Here is a 22,345-nt window from a genome sequence, read left to right on the forward strand (position 1 = left end):
TTACAAGTTTTAAATACCACTGATTGGATAGGTGAACTAAGTGGACTAGTGTCAGGGAAGCCAAAGCCAGTTTTACTTAACCGAAAGAAAAAAACGTAAGCCAATTTTACAAGTTTTAAATACCACTGATTGGATAGGTGAACTACGTGGACTAGTGTCAGGGAAGCCAAAGCCAGTTTTACTTAACCGAAAGAAAAAAACATAAGCCAATTTTACAAGTTTTAAATACCACTGATTGGATAGGTGAACTAAGTGGACTAGTGTCAGGGAAGCCAAAGCCAGTTTTACTTAACCGAAAGAAAAACACATAAGCCAATTTTACAAGTTTTAAATACCACTGATTGGATAGGTGAACTAAGTGGACTAGTGTCAGGGAAGCCAAAGCCAGTTTTACTTAACCAAAAGAAAAAAAACATAAGCCAATTTTACAAGTTTTTACGTATTTTAACCTCAATAAAGACATTCCAGGTGCCTCAAGCTGTCCTCTTCCTACAAATGCCAAAAAGAATAGCAAACTTGGAAAGAGCCTCACTATCTTAATTTCAAGAGATGTACACTGCAGAAAAATGGAATTTGTGTACGTTCCTTATACTCCATTTAAATTTCACGTGAAGAATCCAGGTAACGTCTGTTCCTTACTAATAGGACCAAACTTCCGTAAACGATGCCTTCTTTAGGTGGAAATTCTGAAATTCAGCAGGGGCAGGAGCACCATGGCTCTGGGGAACACCACCAACTTGCAGAAGTCAGTCTCCTGTTTTCTGAGTATTTGCGGGGCTGGCGTCTGCGATGGTTGCGAGGTAAATGAGATTCCTGTGCAGCACATGCTGGTATCTACGGGAGAAAGGAGGGGAAGAAACCGGCAACAAATCAAACACGCTTGAAACTTCACTGCGCATTCATCAGGGAAAGCAATATCTTGATGCCACTCCAGATACGGAAGGCCAAGAAAATGAGGTTTCTCGTGGATAAAAACCAAGTCAGGAGGCCTTTCTGGTTGAGTGGTGCTCTGCACATAGTAAGCGCTCAATAAATACGATTGATGATGATGATGAGTGGTGGTTATTTTTCCTTCTTGTAGATTATTATCCAGAGTAGAACGTCACCTGAAGTTTTGGATCCTCCCCAATCTCCCTACCTTCTTCTTACTCTCCTGTCACAACTCCCCAGCAAAGGTGCCCAAATAAATGTTAAAAATGAACAAAAGAACCAGCCCAAGATGGTGAAAAAAAACTTCCTCTTGTGCCTGTGGGGCAAGGTTCTCTTCCCACCTGCTCCTGGACTCCCACTTGCTTACTATGTACCAGGCACTGTACTAAGCGCTGGGGTAGATAAAAGATAATCAGGTCGGACATGATGTGGGTCCCGCACGGGGCTCCTACGAAGTAACTGAGGTACAGAGAAGTGAAGCAATTTGCCCAAGGTCACACAGAAAAATGGCAGAGAACCCAAATCCTCCGACTCCCGTACGCGTGCTCTTTCCACAAGGCTTCGCTCCTCCTCGGTGCTTTGAACGACCCCTTTGAAAAGCTCTGACGGAGAGCATCCCAAATTGTACTTTCCAAGCGCTTAGTACAGTGCTCTGCCCACAGTAAGCGCTCAGTAAGTACGACTGAATGAATAAATCCTGGATAACTGGAGATCAGAAAAGAGCAATGGTGTGTTTCACCCAACTCTTCACTGGATTTAATCGAGATTTCTCATTTCCTTCTGGAGCCCAAGGCCTGTTTTCCTTGGTTTGACAAAAGTGTCACTGGGCTACTTTGTTTCTAATCACGTGACCGTGGCTAATGGACAACTCTACAACGGCTGAACATGAATATATGAATATATGTATATATGGTTGTACATATTTATTACTCTATTTATTTATTTTACTTGTAAATATCTATCCTATTTATTTTATTTTGTTGGTATGTTTGGTTTTGTTCTCCATCTCCCCTTTTAGACTGTGAGCCCACTGTTGGGTAGGGACTGTCTCTATGTGTTGCCAATTTGTACTTCCCAAGCGCTTAGTACAGTGCTCTGCACATAGTAAGCGCTCAATAAATACGATTGATGATGATAATGATGATGAATAGAAAACGATGGTCGGTGATGCCCCCGTGCAGTTTCTTAAGCCACAACTACCTCCTTTTCATCTGGACAAGAACTTAGAAGGACCTGGGTTCTAATCCCGGCTCCGCCATTTCATCATCATCATCAATCGTATTTATTGAGCGCTTACTGTGTGCAGGGCACTGTACTAAGCGCTTGGCAAGTACAATTTGGCAACATATAGAGACGGCTGTGTGACCTTGGGCAAGTCACTTCGCTTCTCTGGGCCTCAGTTCCCTCGCCTGTAAGATGTGAATGAAGATTGTGAGCCCCACGTGGAACACGGACAGTGTCCAACCTGATTGCTTTGTATCTAGAACAGTGCCTGGCACAAAGGAAGCACTTAACAAATACCTTTTTTTAAAAAAAAAAAGATGGGAATGAGGAGAGCCCTCGACTCTCAAGGAGAAATTCTTTTCTGCTGTTCCGACGACAGGCCCCTCGACTAATCTGGTTCAGGCTTTTGCCCAAAAGAGCCGAGTGGTGGACTGAATTGGGAGAGAAGTCACTTGCGTTTCCAAGCGTCACTGCCTGGCTACGGCCAGGTTTTACAGGAGCCCAAGTAACCGGGACGGCAAAGGGCAACGGGGCCATGGGCCACGTGTTTATTTTATTTTTTTTTGTTAGTCTGTTTGGTTTTGTTCTCTGCCTCCCCCTTTTAGACTGTGAGCCCACTGTTGGGTAGGGACTGTCTCTATATGTTGCCAATTTGTACTTCCCAAGTGCTTAGTCCAGTGCTCTGCACATAGTAAGCGCTCAATAAATACAATTGATGATGATGATGATGGTACTCACTGGGTGCACTCTGCCGCTCGCCCCTTGTTCTGGTACTCCACGATGCACCGGATCAGCTGGTCATTTTCCTCCAGCAGCTGAAATAGACCCATCAATCGCAGCATTAATAACCTGCCTATTTTAAAGCAGTCCATCCCCTTGTCCCCTCCTCCCTCAACTCACTTCTCTCCTACATTGCAGCCCACAAACTTCGCCCCTCTAAGTGCCAACCTTCTCACTGTGCCTCCATCCCGCCTGTCGCACCAATCGTATTTATTGAGCGCTTACCATCATCATCATCAATCGTATTTATTGAGCGCTTACTATGTGCAGAGCACCGTACTAAGCGCTTGGGAAGTACAAATTGGCAACATAGAGAGACAGTCCCTACCCAACAGTGGGCTCACAGTCTAAAAGGGGGAGACAGAGAACAAAACCAAACATACTAACAAAATAAAATAAATAGAATAGATATGTACAAGTAAAATAAAAAAATAGAGTAATAAATATGTACAAACATATATACATATATACAGGTGCTGTGGGGAAGGGAAGGAGGTAAGATGGGGGGGATGGAGGGGGGACGAGGGGGAGAGGAAGGAAGGGGCTCAGTCAGGGAAGGCCTCCTGGAGGAGGTGAGCTCTCAATAGGGCCTTGAAGGGAGGAAGAGAGCTAGCTTGGCGGATGGGCAGAAGGAGGGCATTCCAGGCCCGGGGGAGGACGTGGGCTGGGGGTCGGTGTGCAGAGCACTGTACTAAGCACCACCGACCAATAGCCCAGTTACAGCCTTTGGCCTGGAACGCCCTCCCTCCACAAATCCCCACTTCAAAGTCTGTTGAAGGCCCGTCTCCTCCTCCTCCTATTTATTTTATTTTGTTGGTATGTTTGGTTTTGTTCTCTGTCTCCCCCTTTTAGACTGTGAGCCCACTGCTGGGTAGGGACTGTCTCTATGTGTTGCCAATTTGTACTTCCCAAGCGCTTAGTACAGCGCTCTGCACATAGTAAGCGCTCAATAAATACGATTGATTGATTGATTGAAGTCTTCCCAGACTAAGCCCTGCTTTTCCTCACTTCCCACTTCCTACTGCGTCACTCCCTTTGCTCTCCCCCGGCCCCCAGCTCCACAGCCCTTATGTACATATCTATCATTTTTTTTTAATTTGTATTGATGTCTCTCCGCCCCTCAGACTGTAAGTTCATTGAGGACAGGGAACGTCACTGTTTATTAATAATGATGGCATCTGTTAAGCGCTATGTGCAAAGCACTGTTGTAGGTGAGCCCTACTGAGAGCTCACCTCCTGCAGGAGGCCTTCCCAGACTGAGCCCCTTCCTTCCTCTCCCCCTCATCCCCCTCTCCATCTCCCCCGTCTTACCTCCTTCCCTTCCCCACAGCACCTGTATATATGTATATATGTTTGTACATACTTATTACTCTATTTATTTTACTTGTACATATCTATCCTATTTATTTTATTTTGTTAGTATGTTTGGTTTTGTTCTCCGTCTCCCCCTTTTAGACTGTGAGCCCACTGTTGGGTAGAGACTGTCTCTCTATGTTGCCAACTTGTACTTCCCAAGCGCTTAGTCCAGTGCTCTGCACACAGTAAGCGCTCAATAAATACGATTGATTGATTGATCTGTAAAATGGGGATTATGGGTGTGAGCCACACAGGGGACAGGGATTGGGTCCAACCTGATTAACTTAAAATAATGGTATTTGTTAAGCACTCTCTATGTGCCAAGCACTGTTCTAAGCGCTGGAGTAGACACACTGTAGTCAGGTTGTCCCAAGAGGGGCTCAGTCTTAATTCCCATTTTACAGATGAGGTCACGGAGGCCCAGAGAAGTGAAGTGACTTGCCCAAATTCACACAGCAGACAAGTGGCGGAGCCAGGATTAGAACCCATGACCTGTGCTCTATCCACTCTGACAGGCTGCTCCTCCTTGTATCTATCCCTGGGGTTGGAACATTGTTTGGCACATTCATTCATTCATTCAATCGTATTTATTGAGCACTTACTGTGTGCAGAGCACTGTACTAAGCGCTTGGGAAGTCCATAGTAAGCACTTAAGTCCCATTGTTATGGTTATTATTATCTGGCCCTGGGAGGCAGAAAGGTGGCCAATGGCTGTCCCAGTGAGTTGGGGGGTGGTAAATGAAATTTGGTGCTTATTTCCCAGTGTAATTTCCTCTCTATCCTGCAATTTTATCACTTCTAAGAAATCATTTTATTGCGGCTTATCAGCCCAGACTGAGCCCCCTCCTCATCCCCCCCACCTCCTTCCCCCCCCCCACAGCACCTGTATATATGTATACGTTTGTACATATTTATTACTCTATTTATTTTATTTGTACATAGTTATTCTATTTATTTTATGTTGTTAATATGTTCTGTTTTGTTGTCCATCTCCCCCTTCTAGACTGTGAGCCCGCTGTTGGATAGGGACCGTCTCTATATGTTGTCAACTTGTACTTCCCAAGCACTTAGTACAGCACTCTGCACACAGTAAGCGCTCAATAAATACGATTGAATGAATTATCAGAATACAGCACTACAATACTGTTGCATTATACTCTCCCAAGCGCTTAGTACAGTGTCCTGCACACAGGAAGCGCTCAATAAATACGACTGAAGGAAGGCTGAGGGGCAGGGGAGGCAGTGAGGTCTGAGGAGAGGCCGGTTTGGGTGAAGGCAGGGAGGCAGCACCGACTGGGTGGCTCAGTGGAAAGAGCCCGGTCGTGGGAGTCATGGATTCTAATCCCGCCTCTGCCACTTGTCAGCTGTGGGACTTGGGGCAAGCGCTTGGTACAGTGCTCTGCACACAGTGAGCGCTCAATAAATACTACTGAATGAATCCCCCCCCTTCCTTCCCCTCCCCACAGCACCTGTATATATGTATATATTTGTACGTATTTATTACTCTATTTATTTTACTTGTACATATCTATTCTATTTATTTTATTTTGTTAGTATGTTTGGTTTTGTGCTCTGTCTCCCCCTTTTAGACTGTGAGCCCACTGTTGGGTAGGGACCGTCTCTATATGTTGCCAACTTGGACTTCCCAAGCGCTTAGTCCAGTGCTCGGCACACAGTAGGCGCTCAATAAATACGATTGATTGATTGATTGATTACAATACAACAGAATCAGCAGCCTCATTCCCAGCCCACACCCTCCGCTCCTCTGCCGCTAATCTCCTCACTGTGCCTCGTTCTCGCCTGTCCCACCATCGGCCAAGCTAGCTCTCTTCCTCCCTTCAAAGCCCTACTGAGCGCTCACCTCCTCCAGGAGGCCTTCCCAGACTGAACCCCCTCTTTCCTCTCCCCCTCCCCCCGGCCCTACCTCCTTCCCCTCCCCACAGCACCTGTATAGATGTTTGTACAGATTTATTACTCTATTTTACTTGTACATATTGACTATTCTATTTTGTTACTGATATGCATGCCCAGCGCTTAGGACAGTGCTTTGTCCATAGTAAACGCTTAACAAATGCCATTATTATTATTATTATATAGCTTTAATTCTATTTATTCTGACGGTTTTGTTTGGTTGTCTGTCTCCCCCTTCTCGACTGTGAGCCCGTTGTTGGGTAGGGACCGTCTCTATATGTTGCCGACTTGGACTTCCCAAACGCTTAGTACACTGCTCTGCACACAGTAAGCGATCAATAAATACGATTGAATGAGTGAATGAATTCTCCGAGCCTCGGTTCCCTCGCCTGTATTCCCAACCCTGGGCCTCCTCCCCCTCCTCCCCATCCCCCCTGCCTTACCTCCTTCCTCTCCCCACAGCACCTGTATATATGTATATATGTTTGTACGTATTTATTACTCTATTTTATTTGTACATATTTATTCTATTTATTTTATTTTGTTAATATGTTTTGTTTGGTTGTCTGTCTCCCCCTTCTCGACTGTGAGCCTGTTGTTGGGTAGGGACCGTCTCTATAAGTTGCCGACTTGGACTTCCCAAGCGCTTAGTACAATGCTCTGCACACAGTAAGCACTCAATAAATACGACTGAATGAGTGAATGAATTCTCCGAGGCTCGGTTCCCTCATCTGTAAAAGGGGGCTTGTCAGTGAGCCCCACGTGGGGCAACCTTGATTACCTTGTATCTCCCACCCAGCGCTTAGAACAGTGCTTGGCACATAGTAAGTGCTTAACAAATGCCATTATTATTATTATATAGCTTTGTATTTATTCTGACGATTTAGTTTTGTTGTCTGTCTCCCCCTTCTCGACTGTGAGCTCGTTGTTGGGTAGGGACCGTCCCTTTCTGTTGCCGACTTGGACTTCCCAAGCGCTTAGTACACTGCTCTGCACACAATAAGCGCTCAATAAATACAACTGAATGAGTGAATTCTCCGAGCCTCGGTTCCCTCATCTGTATTCCTAACCCTGGGCCTCCTACCCCTCCTTCCTCTCCCCCTCGCCTTACCTCCTTCCCCTCCCCAAAGCACCTGTATATATGGATATATGTTTGTACATATTTATTCTATTTTATTTTGTTAATATGTTTTGTTTTGTTGTCTGTCTCCCCCTTCTAGACTGTGATGTTGCCAACTTGTACTATGTTGCCGACTTGTACTTCCCAAGCGCTTAGTCCAGTGCTCTGCACACAGTAAGCGCTCAATAAATACGACTGAATGAATGAATCGAGGAAATGGCAGCTCCTGTCTCTGAGGACGGCAGCGGCCATGGCTAAAAGTATCGTCCGTTGGAGTGATGTAAATTCCAATTTTACATTCTTCTTGATTGCATTGTCAGCCTCCAGCCTATAGCTTTAAATAAAGAGCCCCCTCCTTCCTCTCTCCCCCCCCCCCCCGCCTTACCTCCTTCCCCTCCCCACAGCACCTGTATATATGTTTGTACGGATTTATTACTCTATTTGTTTTACTTGTACATATTTATTCTATGTATTTTATTTTGTTAATGTTTTGTTCTGTTGCCTGTCTCCCCCTCGTCCCCCTCTCCATCCCCCTCATCTTACCTCCTTCCCCTCCCCACAGCACCTGTATATATGTATATGTTTGTATGTATTTATTACTCTATTTATTTTACTTGTACATATTTATTCTATTTATTTTATTTTGTTAATGTTTTGTTCTGTTGCCTGTCTCCCACTCGTCCCCCTCTCCATCCCCCTCATCTTACCTCCTCCCCCTCCCCCCAGCACCTGTATATATGTATGTTTGTACGTATTTATTACTCTATTTATTTTACTTGTACATATTTATTCTATTTATTTTATTTTGTTAATGTTTTGTTCTGTTGCCTGTCTCCCCCTCGTCCCCCCTCATCTTACCTCCTTCCCTTCCCCACGGCACCTGTACATATGTATATATGTTTGGACATACTTATTACTCTATTTGTTTTACTTGTACCTATCTATTCTATTGATTTTACTTTGTTAATATGTTTGGTTTTGTTCTCTGTCTCCCCCTTTTAGACTGTGAGCCCGCTGCTGGGTAGGGACCGTCTATGTCGCCGACTTGTACTTCCCAAGCGCTTAGTACGGTGCTCTGCACACAGCGCTCAATAAATACGATTGAATGAATGAATGAATGAAATACGATTGAATGAATGAATGAAATACGCTTGAATGAATGAATGAAATCCGCTTGAATGAATGAAATACGACTGAATGAATGAATGAATCTGTAAAAGGGGATTAAGACAGTGAGCCCCACGTGGGGCAACCTTGAATCTCCCACCCAGCGCTTAGAACAGTGCTTGGCGCATAGTAAAAGATTAACTAATACCAACATTATTATTATTGTTATTATTGTTACTATTATTGTTGTTATTATTATCATTATTAAGGCGCCTCAGGCCGCGCGGCCCCAGACTACCGCCAGCAGGGCTGAAGGGCGCCTAGGCCTTCCGGCTGCCGCCGCGCATGCGCAGGACTCACCCGCTGGATGGTCTCCTGATTGACTTCCGCCTTCCCCCTCAGCCGCTCGGGCACGAAGGCCACCGACATCTCGCGGCCGAGCCGAGCCGAAGCCGCCCGTCAGGCCTTCGGCAGGCAGCTCGGCCGCGCAGCCGCAGACCGCGTCCCCCCGCCCCACGTGACCAGGAGGGCGGGGCCGAAAACCCGACTCCTCCTTCGGCTGCGATCGGCCCTCGGGCGCGCGTGCGCGCCCCAATTCATTCATTCATTCATTCAATCGCATTTATTAACAGTAATCAATCAATCCGTCGTATTTATTGAGCGCTTACTGTGTGCAGAGCACTGGACTAAACGCTTGGGAAGTCCAAGTTGGCAACATATAGAGACAGTCCCTACCCAACAGTGGGCTCGCAGTCTAAAAGGGGAGACAGAGAACAAAACCAAACATACTAACAAAATAAAATAAATAGAATGGATATGTACAAGTAAAATAGAGTAAACAAAACCATAGTAACAAAATAAAATAGAATAGATATGTACAAGTAAAATAGAGTAATAAATATGGACAAACATATATACAGGTGCTGTGGGGAAGGGAAGGAGGTAAGATGGGGGGATGGAGAGGGGGACAGGAAGGGGTAATAATAATGATGGTATTTGTTAAGCGCTTACTATGTGCCATGCACTGTTCTAAGCGCTGGAGAGGTTACAAGGTGGCCAACTTGTACTTCCCAAGCGCTTAGTACAGTGCTCTGCACACAGTAAGTGCTCAATAAATAAGACTGTGAGCCCGCTGTTGGGTAGGGGCCGTCTCCCTATGTTGCCAACTTGGACTTCCCAAGCGCTTAGTACAGTGCTCTGCACACAGTAAGCGCTCAATAAATACGATTGAATGAATGAATGAACAGGTTGCTCCACGAGGGGCTCACAGTCTTCATCCCCATTTGACAGATGAGGGAACTGAGGCTCAGAGAAGTGAAGTGAGAGAAGCACCTCTGACTTCAAAGCCCGTGCTCTTTCCACTGAGCCAAGCTGCTTCTCATATTCATTCATTCAATCGTATTGAGCACTTACTGTGTGCAGAGCACTGTACTAAGCACTTGGGAAGTACAAGTCGGCAAGACATAGAGACGGTCCCTACCCAACAGTGGGCTCAGTCTAGAAGGGGGAGACAGAGAACAAAACATATTAACAAAATAAAATAAATAGAATATGTACAAATAAAAGAGAGTAATAAATACGTACAAACATATACATATACACAGGTGCTGTGGGGAGGGGAAGGAGGTAAGGTGGGAGGGATTCATTCATTCATTCATTCAATCGTATTTATTGAGCGCTTACTGTGTGCAGAGCACTGTACTAAGCGCTTGGGAAGTACAAGTTGCCAACGTAGAGAGACGGTCCCTACCCAACAGCGGGCTCACAGTCTAGAAGGGGGAGACAGACAACAAAACAAAACATACCAACAAAATAAAATAAAATAGTAAATATGTACAAGTAAAATAGAGTAATAAATCTATATAACCATATATACTGAGCCCCCTCCTTCCTCTCCCCCTACTCCCCCTCCCCCCACCTTACCTCCTTCCCCTCCCCACAGCACCTGCATATATGTATATGTTTGTACGTATTTATTACTCTATTTTAGTTTTACATTTATTCTATTTATTGGGATGGGGACGGGGAGGAGAGGGAGAGGAAGGAGGGGGCGCAGTCTGGGAAGGCCTCCTGGAGGAGGTGAGCTCTCAGTAGGGCTTTGAAGGGCTCTCCTAACCCATGGAATAACTTTAAGATTGCTCATGGGCACATAAATACTATTATTATTGTTATTCTATGCATTATCAAGTACTTAAATGCTATGTGCCAAGCACCATGTTAAACCTGGGGGTAAATAATCGGGTCGGATATTGTCCTTGCCCCAAAAGGGTCTCAAAGATGGAAAAAATGGAGGCCCGGAGAAACTAAGGGACAGCGGGCAAGTGCGGGAGCTGGGATTCAAAGCCTCTGACTCCCGGTCCAGTGCAATTTCCAATAAATTGATAATGGGAATTGCTGAGTGTGAGTGGCAGGTGTTTAGGAAAATAGGATACCACAAGGGGGCACAATTCATCCAATTGTATTTATTGAGCGCTTACCGTGTGCAGAGCACTGTACTAAGCGCTCGGGAAGTCCAAGTTGGCAACATAGAGAGACGGTCCCTACCCAACAGCGGGCTCACAGTCGAGAAGGGCGAGACAGACAACAAAACAAAACGTATTAACAAAATAAAATAAATAGAATAAATATGTACAAATAAAATAGAGTAATAAATATGTAGAAACATATATACAGGTGCTGTGGGGAGGGGAAGGAGGTAAGGCTGGGGGGAAGGGGAAAGGGAGGAGGAGGCTCACAACTGCCTAAGGCTCCAACAGATCCACCATCCACCCACCCGGGCTACAGCTCTAATGGGCACCTGTCCGGGGAAACGGGATTGATTACCTTTCAGGCCAGGTCTTCAATGTCACTTAAAAGGCCGCTGACATGCCAATTTAAACGCCTTGTTGTAGAACCCAGGTCTCGGGTAGCAACATATTTTACTGCCGTTGTTTAATCCCTTCGGGTGATCACCTGGCACAGCACAACTTAGGTCTACCCATGACACCTTCTGATTTTCCAAAGTGGAATCTGGAAGGTATCATCATCAATTGTATTTATTGAGCGCTTACTATGTGCAGAGCACCGTACTAAGCGCTTGGGAAGTACAAATTGGCAACATATAGAGACAGTCCCTACCCAACAGTGGGCTCACAGTCTAAAAGGGGGAGACAGAGAACAAAACCAAACATACTAACAAAATAAAATAAATAGAATAGATATGTACAAATGAATTAAATAAATAGAGTAAAAAAATATGTACAAACATATACATATATACAGGTGCTGTGGGGAAGGGAGGGAGGTAAGATGGGGGGATGGAGAGGGGGACGAGGGGGAGAGGAAGGAAGGGGCTCAGTCTGGGAAGGCCTCCTGGAGGAGGTGAGCTCTCAGCAGGGCCTTGAAGGGAGGAAGAGAGCTAGCTTGGTGGAGGGGCAGAGGGATTGGGGGCATTCCAGGCCCGGGGGATGACGTGGGCCGGGGGTCGATGGCGGGATAGGCGAGAGCGAGGTACGGTGAGGAGATAAGCGGTGGAGGAGCGGAGGGTGCGGGCTGGGCTAGAGAAGGAGAGAAGGGAGGTGAGGTAGGAGGGGGCGAGGGGATGGACAGCCTTGAAGCCCAGGGTGAGGAGTTTCTGCCTGATGCGCAGATTGATTGGTAGCCACTGGAGATTTTTGAGGAGGGGAGTGATATGCCCAGAGCGTTTCTGGACAAAGATAATCCGGGCAGCAGCATGAAGTATGGATTGAAGTGGAGAGAGACACGAGGATGGGAGATCAGAGAGAAGGCTGGTGCAGTAGTCCAGACGGGATAGGATGAGAGCTTGAATGAGCAGGGTAGCGGTTGGGATGGAGAGGAAAGGGCGGATCTTGGCGACGTTGTGGAGCTGAGACCAGCAGGTTTTGGTCACGGCTTGGATGTGAGGGGTGAATGAGAGAGCGGAGTCGAGGATGACACCAAGGTTGCGGGCTTGTGAGACGGGAAGGATGGTAGTGCCGTCAACAGAGATGGGAAAGTCATGAAACTGACTCTACTATCCGTAACCACTACACAAACAAAAAGTTGAGAACTCCTAAAGGGAATTACCTCCTCCGATCTGGAAGTGATCGTCCTCCATCAGCTCTCTCCCTCCTACCTTATCTAGCTGATCTACTACAACCCAATCCCCACATTACTCTAACGCCAACATATTCCCTGTACCTCGATCTCACCTTGCCGCCAACACCTTGCCGACTTCCTCCCTCTGGTCTGAAACTCACTTCTCCCTTTATATCTGCCGGCCCACCACTCTCCCCAACTTAAAAGCACTCCAAAAAATCGCATTTCCAAGAGGCCTTCCATAAGCCCTCAATGCCCTTCTTCTTCTTCAATCGTATTTACTGAGCGCTTACTGTGTGCAGAGCACTGTACTAAGCGCTTGGGAAGTACAAGTTGGCAACATATAGAGGCGGTCCCTACCCAACAGTGGGCTCACAGTCTACAAGGAGACAGAGAACAAAACAAAACATATTAAAAAAATAAAATAAATAGAATATGTACAAATAAAATAAATAAATAAATAAATAAATACAGCAATAGGAGAGTGCACTTAGGAGAGTACAATATAAAAGAGTTGGTATTTAATACAACTCATTCTCACAGCAGCAAATTTTCTAGAATACCAAGATTTCTTTTTGTTATGCAAATTATCAACTGCCCTCCCCTCTGCATCACTCATGCACTTGAATCTTCACCCCAGAAGCGCTTGTATTCGCCCATCCCCTGCCGCACACCACTTAATTTTTCAAATGGCATTTGTTAAGCGCTTACTGTGTGCCAGGCACTGTACTGAGCAATAGGGTATTTTCAAGATAATCAGGTTGGCCACAGGACCTGTCCCGCATAGGGCTCAGTCAATCCCCATTTTACAGATGAGGTAACTGGAGGCACAGAGAAGTTAAGTGACTTGTCCAAGGTCATTCAGCAGACAAGTGGCAGAGCCAGGATTAGGACCCAGGTCCTCTCACAGGCCAGTGATCGTTCCAGTGAGCACACTGCTTCTCATGTACATAGCCTTATATTCTGCCATTTCCCTAATCAGTCATTTCAATGTCTTTCTCCCCATCTACAATGTAAACTCCTTGAGGCCAGAGATCACGTCTGCCAACTCTATTGCATTTCCCAAAGACTTTGCACACAGCACTCAAATATTGATTGGTTTAAATTTAAAAAAAAACTTCATTTTCCTCCACCCCTCTCGTTCAGTTCCTGCTCCGTGCAGTCTCCCTCCACTCCCTTTAAAACAAAAACAAAAAACATGACATTGTGCTTTACTCAAAACACGCAGATAAACTCACCTCAGGGATTTTTTATGGTACTTGGGAAGTGCTTAATATATGCCAAAAGCCCTGACCTAAGTGCTAGGGTAAAAGCAAAATAACCGTGTTGGACCCAATCCCTGTCCCACATAAGGCCCACAGTCTTAATCCCCATTTTAAAGATGAGGTAACTGAGGCACAAAAAAGATAAGTGACTTGCCCGAGGTTGCTCAGCAGACAAGTGACGGAGCTGGAATTAGAACCCAGGTGCTCCGACTTCCAAGTCCATGGTCCATCCACTTGGCCACGCTAGCTTGTCTCTGTTGCTGAATTGTACTTTCCAAGCGCTCAGTACAGTGCTCTGCACACAGTGATTGATTGAATGCTTCTCTATTCCCAGTCCCTGCCAGTCTGTAGCAGTAGGGAACAGGCCGAAAAACAGGGGATGTGGGAGGGGAGGTCAGAGGATGTTGCCACTTGCACTGGGTGCAGCTAGGAATATGGGGAGCAGGTGGGGGCCCGACAGAGTTTAGGGCTAGGACTCCCCAGTAATAAAGTGAGGTGAGAAGGGCTGGGGAAGAAACTGGGGTGCTCAGGAGTCAGAATAACGGAGGGAAAGGCTTGAGGGGAGCAGGGACGGCAGGGAAATATCTACAGTGTACCTTTCAATTACCCACTGGGTTCGGTTCATCATGCCAATCAATCAATCAATCAATCGTATTTACTGAGCGCTTACTGTGTGCAGAGCACTGGACTAATCACTTGGGAAGTCCAAGTTGGCAACATGTAGAGGCAGTCCCTACCCAACAGTGGGCTCACAGTCTAAAAGGGGGAGACAGAGAACAAAACCATACTAACAAAATAAATAGAATAGATATGTACAAGTAAAATAAATAGAGTAATAAATATGTACAAATATATATACAGGTTCTGTGGGGAAGGGAAGGAGGTTAAGATGGGGGGGATGGAGAGGGGGACGAGGGGGAGAGGAAGGAAGGGGCTCGGTCTGGGAAGGCCTCCTGGAGGAGGTGAGCTCTCAGTAGGGCCTTGAAGGGAGGAACAGGAACAGGAAACAAACCAACTGCACTTAAGTCTACGGGAAAACGTAACCCTCAAAATGAGGGTTCACATCACACCCCCCGTTTTGAGAAACAGTACAACCAAGGAGCCTGTAATCCTTTCAACAGTAAAGAGATTTAGTGGCGTATAAGCCAATCTCTTTTCCTATGCAAAGGGTACCCATAAAAGTTAATCAATGTAACAATTTATTTTGATTTGTCACGTCATTTCTTTGACAGTGTGGGTTTGAGAGCCTTGTTTTGCTAGCGTTACTAGGGAATTTTGGAACGTTCTGTAATTCAGATCTGACTGAACAGAACGCGAGTTTGGATGGCACAAGTAGAGTTACCACCGGAAGAAACTTGTGCCCAGGTGAGTGGTGATCTCTATGAGTCACTACTCCATTTTCCAGTCTCACGGCACCAAACCAAATTTTGTGAACTTTGTGTCTTTTTAGCTTTAAGTACTGCATTTAAACCAGTAAAACACTAATGATCAAACATCATAATACAGGATTTTTTTTTATATCGAATGCTGTTAAACCACCTATCCCAACAGAAGCAACGTGGACTAGTGGATAAACCACAACCCTGGGAGTCGGAGGACCTGGGTTCTAATCCCAGCTCCGCCATTTGTCTGCTGTGTGACTTTGGGCAAGTCACAACATTTCTGTGCTTCGGTTACCTCATCCATAAAATGTGGATCAAGAGTCCTACTTGGGACATGAACTGGCCTCACCCTCAGTGGCTTGTTGTGAGCAAGGAAGGTGTTTATTATGTTCCATTCTCATCATCATCATCAATCATATTTATTGAGCGCTTACTATGTGCAGAGCACTGTACTAAGCGCTTGGGAAGTACAAATTGGCAACATAATTGGCAGCGCTTAGTACAGTAAGCACTCAATAAATACAACTGACTCGCTTGTATCTATCCCAGTGCTTAGTACAGTGCTTAAATGCCTTTAAAAAAATAAATCAATGGTTTCTACAACATTTTCTCATCGTACCATGAGGTTCTTCTGGAACACAATTCTGCCATTAGAGCAGAACTGTTCCACCCCTCTGCATTGACTATGTGCTTGGCTGTGTACCCTTTAAGCACTCTGATACCCACCTCAAGCCCCATAGTACAAATGGAAATATTCTTATACTCTATTTTCCCCATCCCTAATCTGTTTTTAATGTCTGTGTCCCCAAAAATACTGTACACAGAGTATGGGCAGAGATCATGTTTATACAAGTTAACTTATTTGGGGATCTATGCTCTTACCGACGTATATGTGGCAGTTTGTGCCCATTTGTTTCCATTAGATTGTAAGATCCTATTTTAACTTCCCAAGTGTTTTCCAAGTGTTTGGGACAGTGCTCTGCACAACAGTTAAGTGTTCAATAAATGCCACTGATTGACATCAATTGAATCCTACCTGTAGTGAAGTTTATAGAAGTGGACACACACACACACCCCACACACCCCCCCCTTCCAATCTCAGATATTAGGCGAACCTAAGACCAAAAAAAAATACCTAAAGCAAAGCAACAAGATAATTTCATGTATTTATTTCTTGAATGAGCAAACACCTGATAACTCAAAAGTTGCAAACTGGCATTAGGCCATAGAGCATCAAGAGAGAGTGCTTGGTTTTTACACATTGGTTCCAATTCAAATCAATTACACTTACATTTCTAAAATGATTGCCATGCTGAAATTGTACACCCAGCTCAAACCATTATCACTTTAGCCTGTGAACACATTACATTTTACAAGCTCAGCAATAAGACCTCCCAGGAAAATTCAGAACTCGGCAAAGTCATCTTGGGTGTTTCCAAAAGATATTCTTCTTAATCTCAAAAACCTGGTTTCTCTTTACTCACCTGTCTAGAGCTCCCTGCCCCACCAAGTGCACGAAACCATACTCTCCCCACCTCCATAGGCCCTCAAAATGATCCCCTTCATTTTACACATTCCTTAATCCCATCTTTCTTCAAGCGCTCAAATGCGTATGTTTATTAAAAAGTTAACTTATTTGGGGATCTATGCTCTTACCGACGTACATGCGGCAGATTGTGCCCATTTGTTTCCATTAGATTGTAAGATCCTATTTTAGCTTCCCAAGAATCCAGTACCATGCTTGGCAACCAGTAACGTATCAATAAATGCTGTTGATGAAAGCAAAAACCACAGTCCTTTTTAGTACGATTAAACAACTTCTAGCATTTCTATAGTTAGCCAGGATGGGTTTTTTTTTTAAAGCACTCATTAAGCATTTTCTTAGGCATATGTAAAACACTCTTGAACCTTACGCTGACCAACCTCCATTCTAATGGCAGTACCCCCCTTTTTTAATAATAATAATAACAATAATGATAAATGTAAGTAGGGGGAGAACATCTAAAGAAAGGAGTAGGGACAATATGGACTGTATAACTTTTCTCCTCACCACCCCCCCAAAAGTGTAAAACTTCAGACCGCTGATTGCTTTTTTCCTCTCCTGGACCTACAGTCAATAATGCCTTAGGCTGTTTGGACTCCCTTGCATTTATAGTAAATAATGCACACGAGCAGTTGATGCTCTGTCCCATCCCTCACAGCCAGCGGTGGTGGTGGGGGAAGCCAAATGGAGAGAAAGCTGGAGGGATTTTTAATAAATAAACTGTAGGATCTCTGGACTCCCGAGAAACAAAATAGCTTTTCAGATGAATCCCAGCAATGTTGACCAAGTGAAATAGACACTTATTCCAGTCCCTGACTTTCCAGGTCATTGGAGAGATCAGGCAGATATCTGACATCTTTCAGAAATTATACTCAACATTCAACCTGCCACTTCCCGGAGTCCAAATATTTCAAAGAACCCACCCACAATTCCTTCCCACCTCAGACTACTTGAAGAAGATTCTTTGTTTTCGATACATATTTGTTTTTATTATGGTAAGAGAAAAAACTTTCACAAATACTTTACTGAGCTGTTTTATTCTGTCAGAATAAAAATCCTTACTCACTCATGTAGCAAGGTACACAGAAGGTACGCCATGCTGCCAGTTACTGGAGTACAAAGACACCCCATTAATATCCCAAGGGGTTGGGGAGAAAAACTCATCAACTCATACCTTCACAGCATATTTCATTGGTATTATTTACAATTTATCTTGTTTAAATACGCCTGGGACAACTCAGACACTCTAACAGTTATTGCAACAGTACAGCACTTGCTTTTATGGTCAGAAACCTCAAACAATTGTTCAGTATCATGATTTGTGGATCCTCAAAGGTATTGTTAACATGCAAACAAATATTACTAAACAATATTCTCTAAACTATGGCTGCAAAATACTGGACCTCCATCAGGAAACCAAATTACAAAATACTTCCTCATAGTGCTATACAAAAGATATAAAATTAAAGTAGATAAGATTATCAACCACCTTAAATAGTCCAATTTGCCTACAGTGCAGTTCTCCATGACTTTATTACTCCTGAACATCTTGAGAATAAAGTTAATAAAATCAAATCAGATTTTAAAACTGTTTCAATCTTTGGATCCCTGTATCCCTGCGGCCCTCATATAAATATACGAATAGACCAGACCTTCCCCCTCCCCATAACTTAATATCAAAAAGTTGTACTGGTTATTTAATTGGCAATGAACTCCATACTGAGTCACTTGTGGTTTACTGATCTAAACACCAGTGCTTTATTTCAATGTCCTACGGGCTATCAAAATGCAGCACTCAGGATTCTCTTTCATATTGACTGCAATGGGTTTTATAGATATCGCAAAAAGTTTCAAGAACTGGCATATGCTTCTTTAAGTCTCAGGCACAGGAAGAGAAAACTCGCTCATGCCCAGTCTCATTTTGTTAAAATAATCATAACAATTAAAAAAAAAATGTACCAAGAAAACTTAAGTGCATTCTGATAGATGATTATTTGTGACCTTCTCGAAAAGTTCTTTACCTTTGGACAGTCCTGTGACAGACCACAGATCTACAAAATGCAGTTCTTACAAGTGTGAATGAAGAATTTAGCCTGTTTCGTATCATGGCAGAACATATCAAATCTTCATTTATATTCCAAATATAAAAATCAAACAGATTTAAAGCCTGAAAAGCTAAGAAAAAGAAAAAAACACCACTAACTCAGTATTCCTTAACATTGTCAACTTTTGCAATAACACAGTATGTTTGCTGACTTAAAAACGTTTATTCTTTAAAAAATTAGTTGCTTTTTATACAGCTATACAAAGATTTTAATGTTTCTTTGGCAATGGGGCATAATGGAATTTTACAACTCTATAAAAAAAGGTACCTTTGCCTAAGAAACAGTATTTACTGTGTGTACATAGTTGACCGACAAAGTTCTCTACTGACCGGCACCCTAATTAGTTGACAAAGTACAGCTACCTCAAAAGGGATAAGAGTACAGGATTTTCCTAAAAACAACCTTCTGTGGCTCAAAACACTCACAGTATCGACGGCCCCATCGGCATACACCTCGCAGTAATTATCAAATACGATTTAGTAATAAGAAAGCTCCTCAATGATGAAAAAATACATAAATTCCATCGTACTGCTTTAGTTTGTGTTTATATGTAAGAAATTATCCTTCTGCTATTCCAAATATAATTAATGCTCAACATTTTCAAAGATGGCCATTTTTCAAAAGTGTAACCGCATTACACCTCCGAAATTGAGCAGTTAAACCCCCAGTGCTGGTGACAAGTATACAAGCAAATTCATCTTCTTCATTCTTTGAAAGGATTGAGACAAATTCTCCATGAAGACCGAGAAGTTCACCTTGTGCCAAGACTTTCTTGTAGACTATGCGGCAACTTTGTTGTCTTTCTAGAGGAAAAAAAAAAGGTGTTACATATATTCAAAGAGCTTCTAAGTTGGAATTATTCATTTCCTCCTACACTTCTGGTTGCCTTGTGTTTTCAATAGTTTCAGCTGTTATCTCTTCCCACTCTATGCACTTTCACATACCAATACTTTTCCAAGTGCACTTTAAAAAAAAAAAACAACTTAGTGATCCATGGAAATCTAAGGGTAGCAAAAGCTTTGGGTTGTTTTTTTTTTCAGCTTTACCATTGCTTTAGAAAAACTACACACAGTGCTTAACAGCAAGGTGAAGCAGAGCTACGCATTTCAGACACCGAAATGACGTCGGAGAGGATACAAGTTCAGTGCTCTGCACAGAAGTAAATGTTTAATAAACACTATGGATTTTACAATTCAAGACTAAGCAAGGTCATCAGTGGGTTTACCAACAGGCTGAAAATTAAGGGGACTCCGTCTATGCCCAATTCTCTGTGTCCCCTTATATCTCAAGTCAGACCGGAGCTTGGCGGCGGGGGTTTGGGAGGAGAAACAAAACGCATTTAAACCTTCGTGAAATACACTTGCAACAAGTTTCCAAGTACGATGAAAAATAAAAAAAAATACAAAGGCCAACCGAAGGAGCTGTCCAAGTAACACTCACCCTATATTCGAAGTCAGCAAACTCCCGGCCCCCTCGGCCACCTCTGAATCCACCACGAAATCCTCGAGGAGCGGTAAAGGTGCCGCCTCTTCCTCCCCCACGGCCTCTGCCGCCACGGAAGCCAATACCTCCTCTACCTCTGAAGCCTCCACGGCCACGGTTTGGACGCAGGGGAATCCCAAACGTTTCGGCATTTAGTCTCCTCTCCTCGGCCCAGGTTGGTCTCCGTTCCCTGCGGGGGCAGGCAATACCGTGACAGGAGGCATTCGGATCGGGGGTGCATTTTCACGCAAGGTCAGGATGAAAGGGGATTCGGAGATTGCCTCATGATACACAATCTGAATGAAGTCTCTCCCAAAAGGAACGGAAAACAGATGTAAGTTTTCGGTGTAAGCCATGACTAACGACTGGCACTTGAAAGTTCAGCTCACTTTTCAAGCTGCCTAGAGGGTGGGAAGAATAAGCAGCGGCATCTAGTAGGAAAAACTCAGAGCTGGGAGTCAAGAGGCCTGGAGTCTCATGTCCCATCTCTTCCACTAACCTGTTTGGTAATTTGGGGCAAGCTGCCTAGACTTCTTGCATTAGATGACTCATCTGTATAATCAGGTCATGCCTCATGGCCCAGCCTACTTTAGAGACACAGCGAGGACAGATGAGATTAATGGGAATGGTCGGCAGCCTACGTTAGACAAAAGCTAAAGGAATTATCGATAAGCAAATACAAGCCTCTAGACCAAGACAAGCCCAAGTTCTATTTTTGGCCACCGTAAAGCCTCAGGTTTAAGGCGTTTGTAAAAGGCCAAACAAGTCAAGGAACCCCTTATGAGTACGGCTGAGACACGGAAAAAATCACCTTGGACTACAGTTGATTGCCTCCCTTGTGCTTTAGTCCCTTTCTGTTAAAATATAGCTACACCTTTACACTGAAAACTGAATATTCTTTGTTTACAGTAAAATTACAGCTTAAAGAAATTTGACTGAGGGTCTTCTCATGCAACTGTGATGATGGTATCTGTAAGCGCTTAATATGTGCCAGGCACTGTGTTGATACACGCAACATATAAATAGGGGGAAAAAAGTAACGGGCACACGAGACGTAGCTAAACAATACCTATTGTCATCACAGGAGATATTATCGAAGAAGGATTTGGTTTTATCGTAATAGCAATTAGGTCCCAGCGGATCCTCTTCATCAGCATTTCCTTCACTATTTTGAGTGTCAACCCCTGAGTCACCTTTATCTTCGCCATTTATAGGCTTCTCCTGTTTCTCAAGTTTATCTTCTGGAGGGTGGGGGGGGGGGGGGGGGGGATAAAAAAAAAAGCAATGATCTGATCAGAGACACCAATGTTGATTTATCGCAAAAATAAACTTTCCCAGGGAACAATCTGAACAGAAATGGAGAGGAAAAAATGACTTGCCTTTTAATTTAAGTTTATTATGAAATTCTCTGTCAATTTCCTCCTTGTTGAACTGAGCATTAGCACTTTCAAAATCAAAGTCCTTCTCAAACTTCATCGGGCCATCCCGCCGGATACCAAATCTTCCTCTGCCCCCACGATGGCCCCCGCGGCCTCTCCGGGCAGAAGGGCCACCTGGAACTATGGTAACGCAAGGCAGGTAAATTTCTCTTTGAGAGGTGACAGAGGCCTCCCCTATCCCCGGATGGCCACATTGTGAACTGGTGATTTTTCCACAATGAAGAGGGCAAAGTTTCAAGTCAGGATACCCAAACTGGGCCCACTGATACAGAAGCTTTAGGTACTAGACTAAGACGCCCCAAACTCTGGTTTCTCAAACTGGAGGCACATTTTGTAAATGGAACCAATAAATCACCTTTAAATTTCAAAAAATTCTTGGTTTATAACGAGGCGGTGGCTCAGTTTCTTACATGCTACGATTGATATCGGCAATGTAAAATGACTTCTTTAATAAATCGTAGCCAATAGGCTTTAACTAAAAATGATTAGCTACCTGCTTGTCTCTTGCTGTCACTTCTGAGTTGTTCGTTCTCTGGTCTCAACACCTTGTGTGCTTCCGCTAAAGAGGAAGAAACACCACAAACTGACGAGTCAACTATCAGAAGGGTAGGAAGTCCCCAAAAA

At 44.1% G+C, this 22,345-nt stretch overlaps 2 protein-coding genes across 7 annotated transcripts in view; both read right to left on the reverse strand.

The window, feature by feature from the left end:
* Window positions 1-157: 157 nt before the first annotated feature.
* SS18L2 (SS18 like 2) lies at window positions 158-8,920 on the reverse strand. Its single transcript, XM_038754002.1, has 3 exons — window positions 8,789-8,920; window positions 2,893-2,969; window positions 158-834 (listed from the first exon to the last, which is right to left on the reverse strand). Exons 1-3 carry the CDS (start codon window positions 8,855-8,857, stop codon window positions 747-749), a joined length of 234 nt encoding a protein of 77 aa, XP_038609930.1. The 5' UTR covers window positions 8,858-8,920; the 3' UTR covers window positions 158-746.
* A 7,385-nt stretch (window positions 8,921-16,305) lies between these two features.
* The window catches only part of LSM14A (LSM14A mRNA processing body assembly factor), a 36,022-nt gene continuing 29,982 nt past the window's right edge, over window positions 16,306-22,345 (reverse strand). For 3 of the 6 annotated variants that reach the window (XM_038754814.1, XM_038754815.1, XM_038754812.1), the window contains 5 exons: window positions 22,215-22,280; window positions 21,662-21,841; window positions 21,352-21,523; window positions 20,241-20,472; window positions 16,306-19,603 (listed from right to left, as the gene is read on the reverse strand). In XM_038754814.1, the coding sequence (XP_038610742.1) occupies window positions 19,580-19,603; window positions 20,241-20,472; window positions 21,352-21,523; window positions 21,662-21,841; window positions 22,215-22,280 (674 nt within the window). In that variant the 3' untranslated portion in view covers window positions 16,306-19,579. The remainder of the gene's footprint in view (window positions 19,604-20,240; window positions 20,473-21,351; window positions 21,524-21,661; window positions 21,842-22,214; window positions 22,281-22,345) is intronic. The other 3 variants (XM_038754817.1, XM_038754816.1, XM_038754813.1) reach the window with 2 other exon arrangements.

This window comes from Tachyglossus aculeatus, chromosome 11 (genome assembly GCF_015852505.1).
Source record: "Tachyglossus aculeatus isolate mTacAcu1 chromosome 11, mTacAcu1.pri, whole genome shotgun sequence".
Lineage (NCBI taxonomy): Eukaryota > Metazoa > Chordata > Mammalia > Monotremata > Tachyglossidae > Tachyglossus > Tachyglossus aculeatus.

Coding starts and splice junctions, on each gene's coding strand:
- SS18L2 (XM_038754002.1), bottom strand. CDS start 8,857: ATGTCGGTGGCCTTCGTGCCCGAGCGGCTGAGGGGGAAGGCGGAAGTC. Junction 2,970..8,788: donor ATCAGGAGACCATCCAGCGG/GTGAGTCCTGCG, acceptor GGTCTATTTCAG/CTGCTGGAGGAAAATGACCA. Junction 835..2,892: donor CGAGCGGCAGAGTGCACCCA/GTGAGTACCATC, acceptor TTTCTCCCGTAG/ATACCAGCATGTGCTGCACA.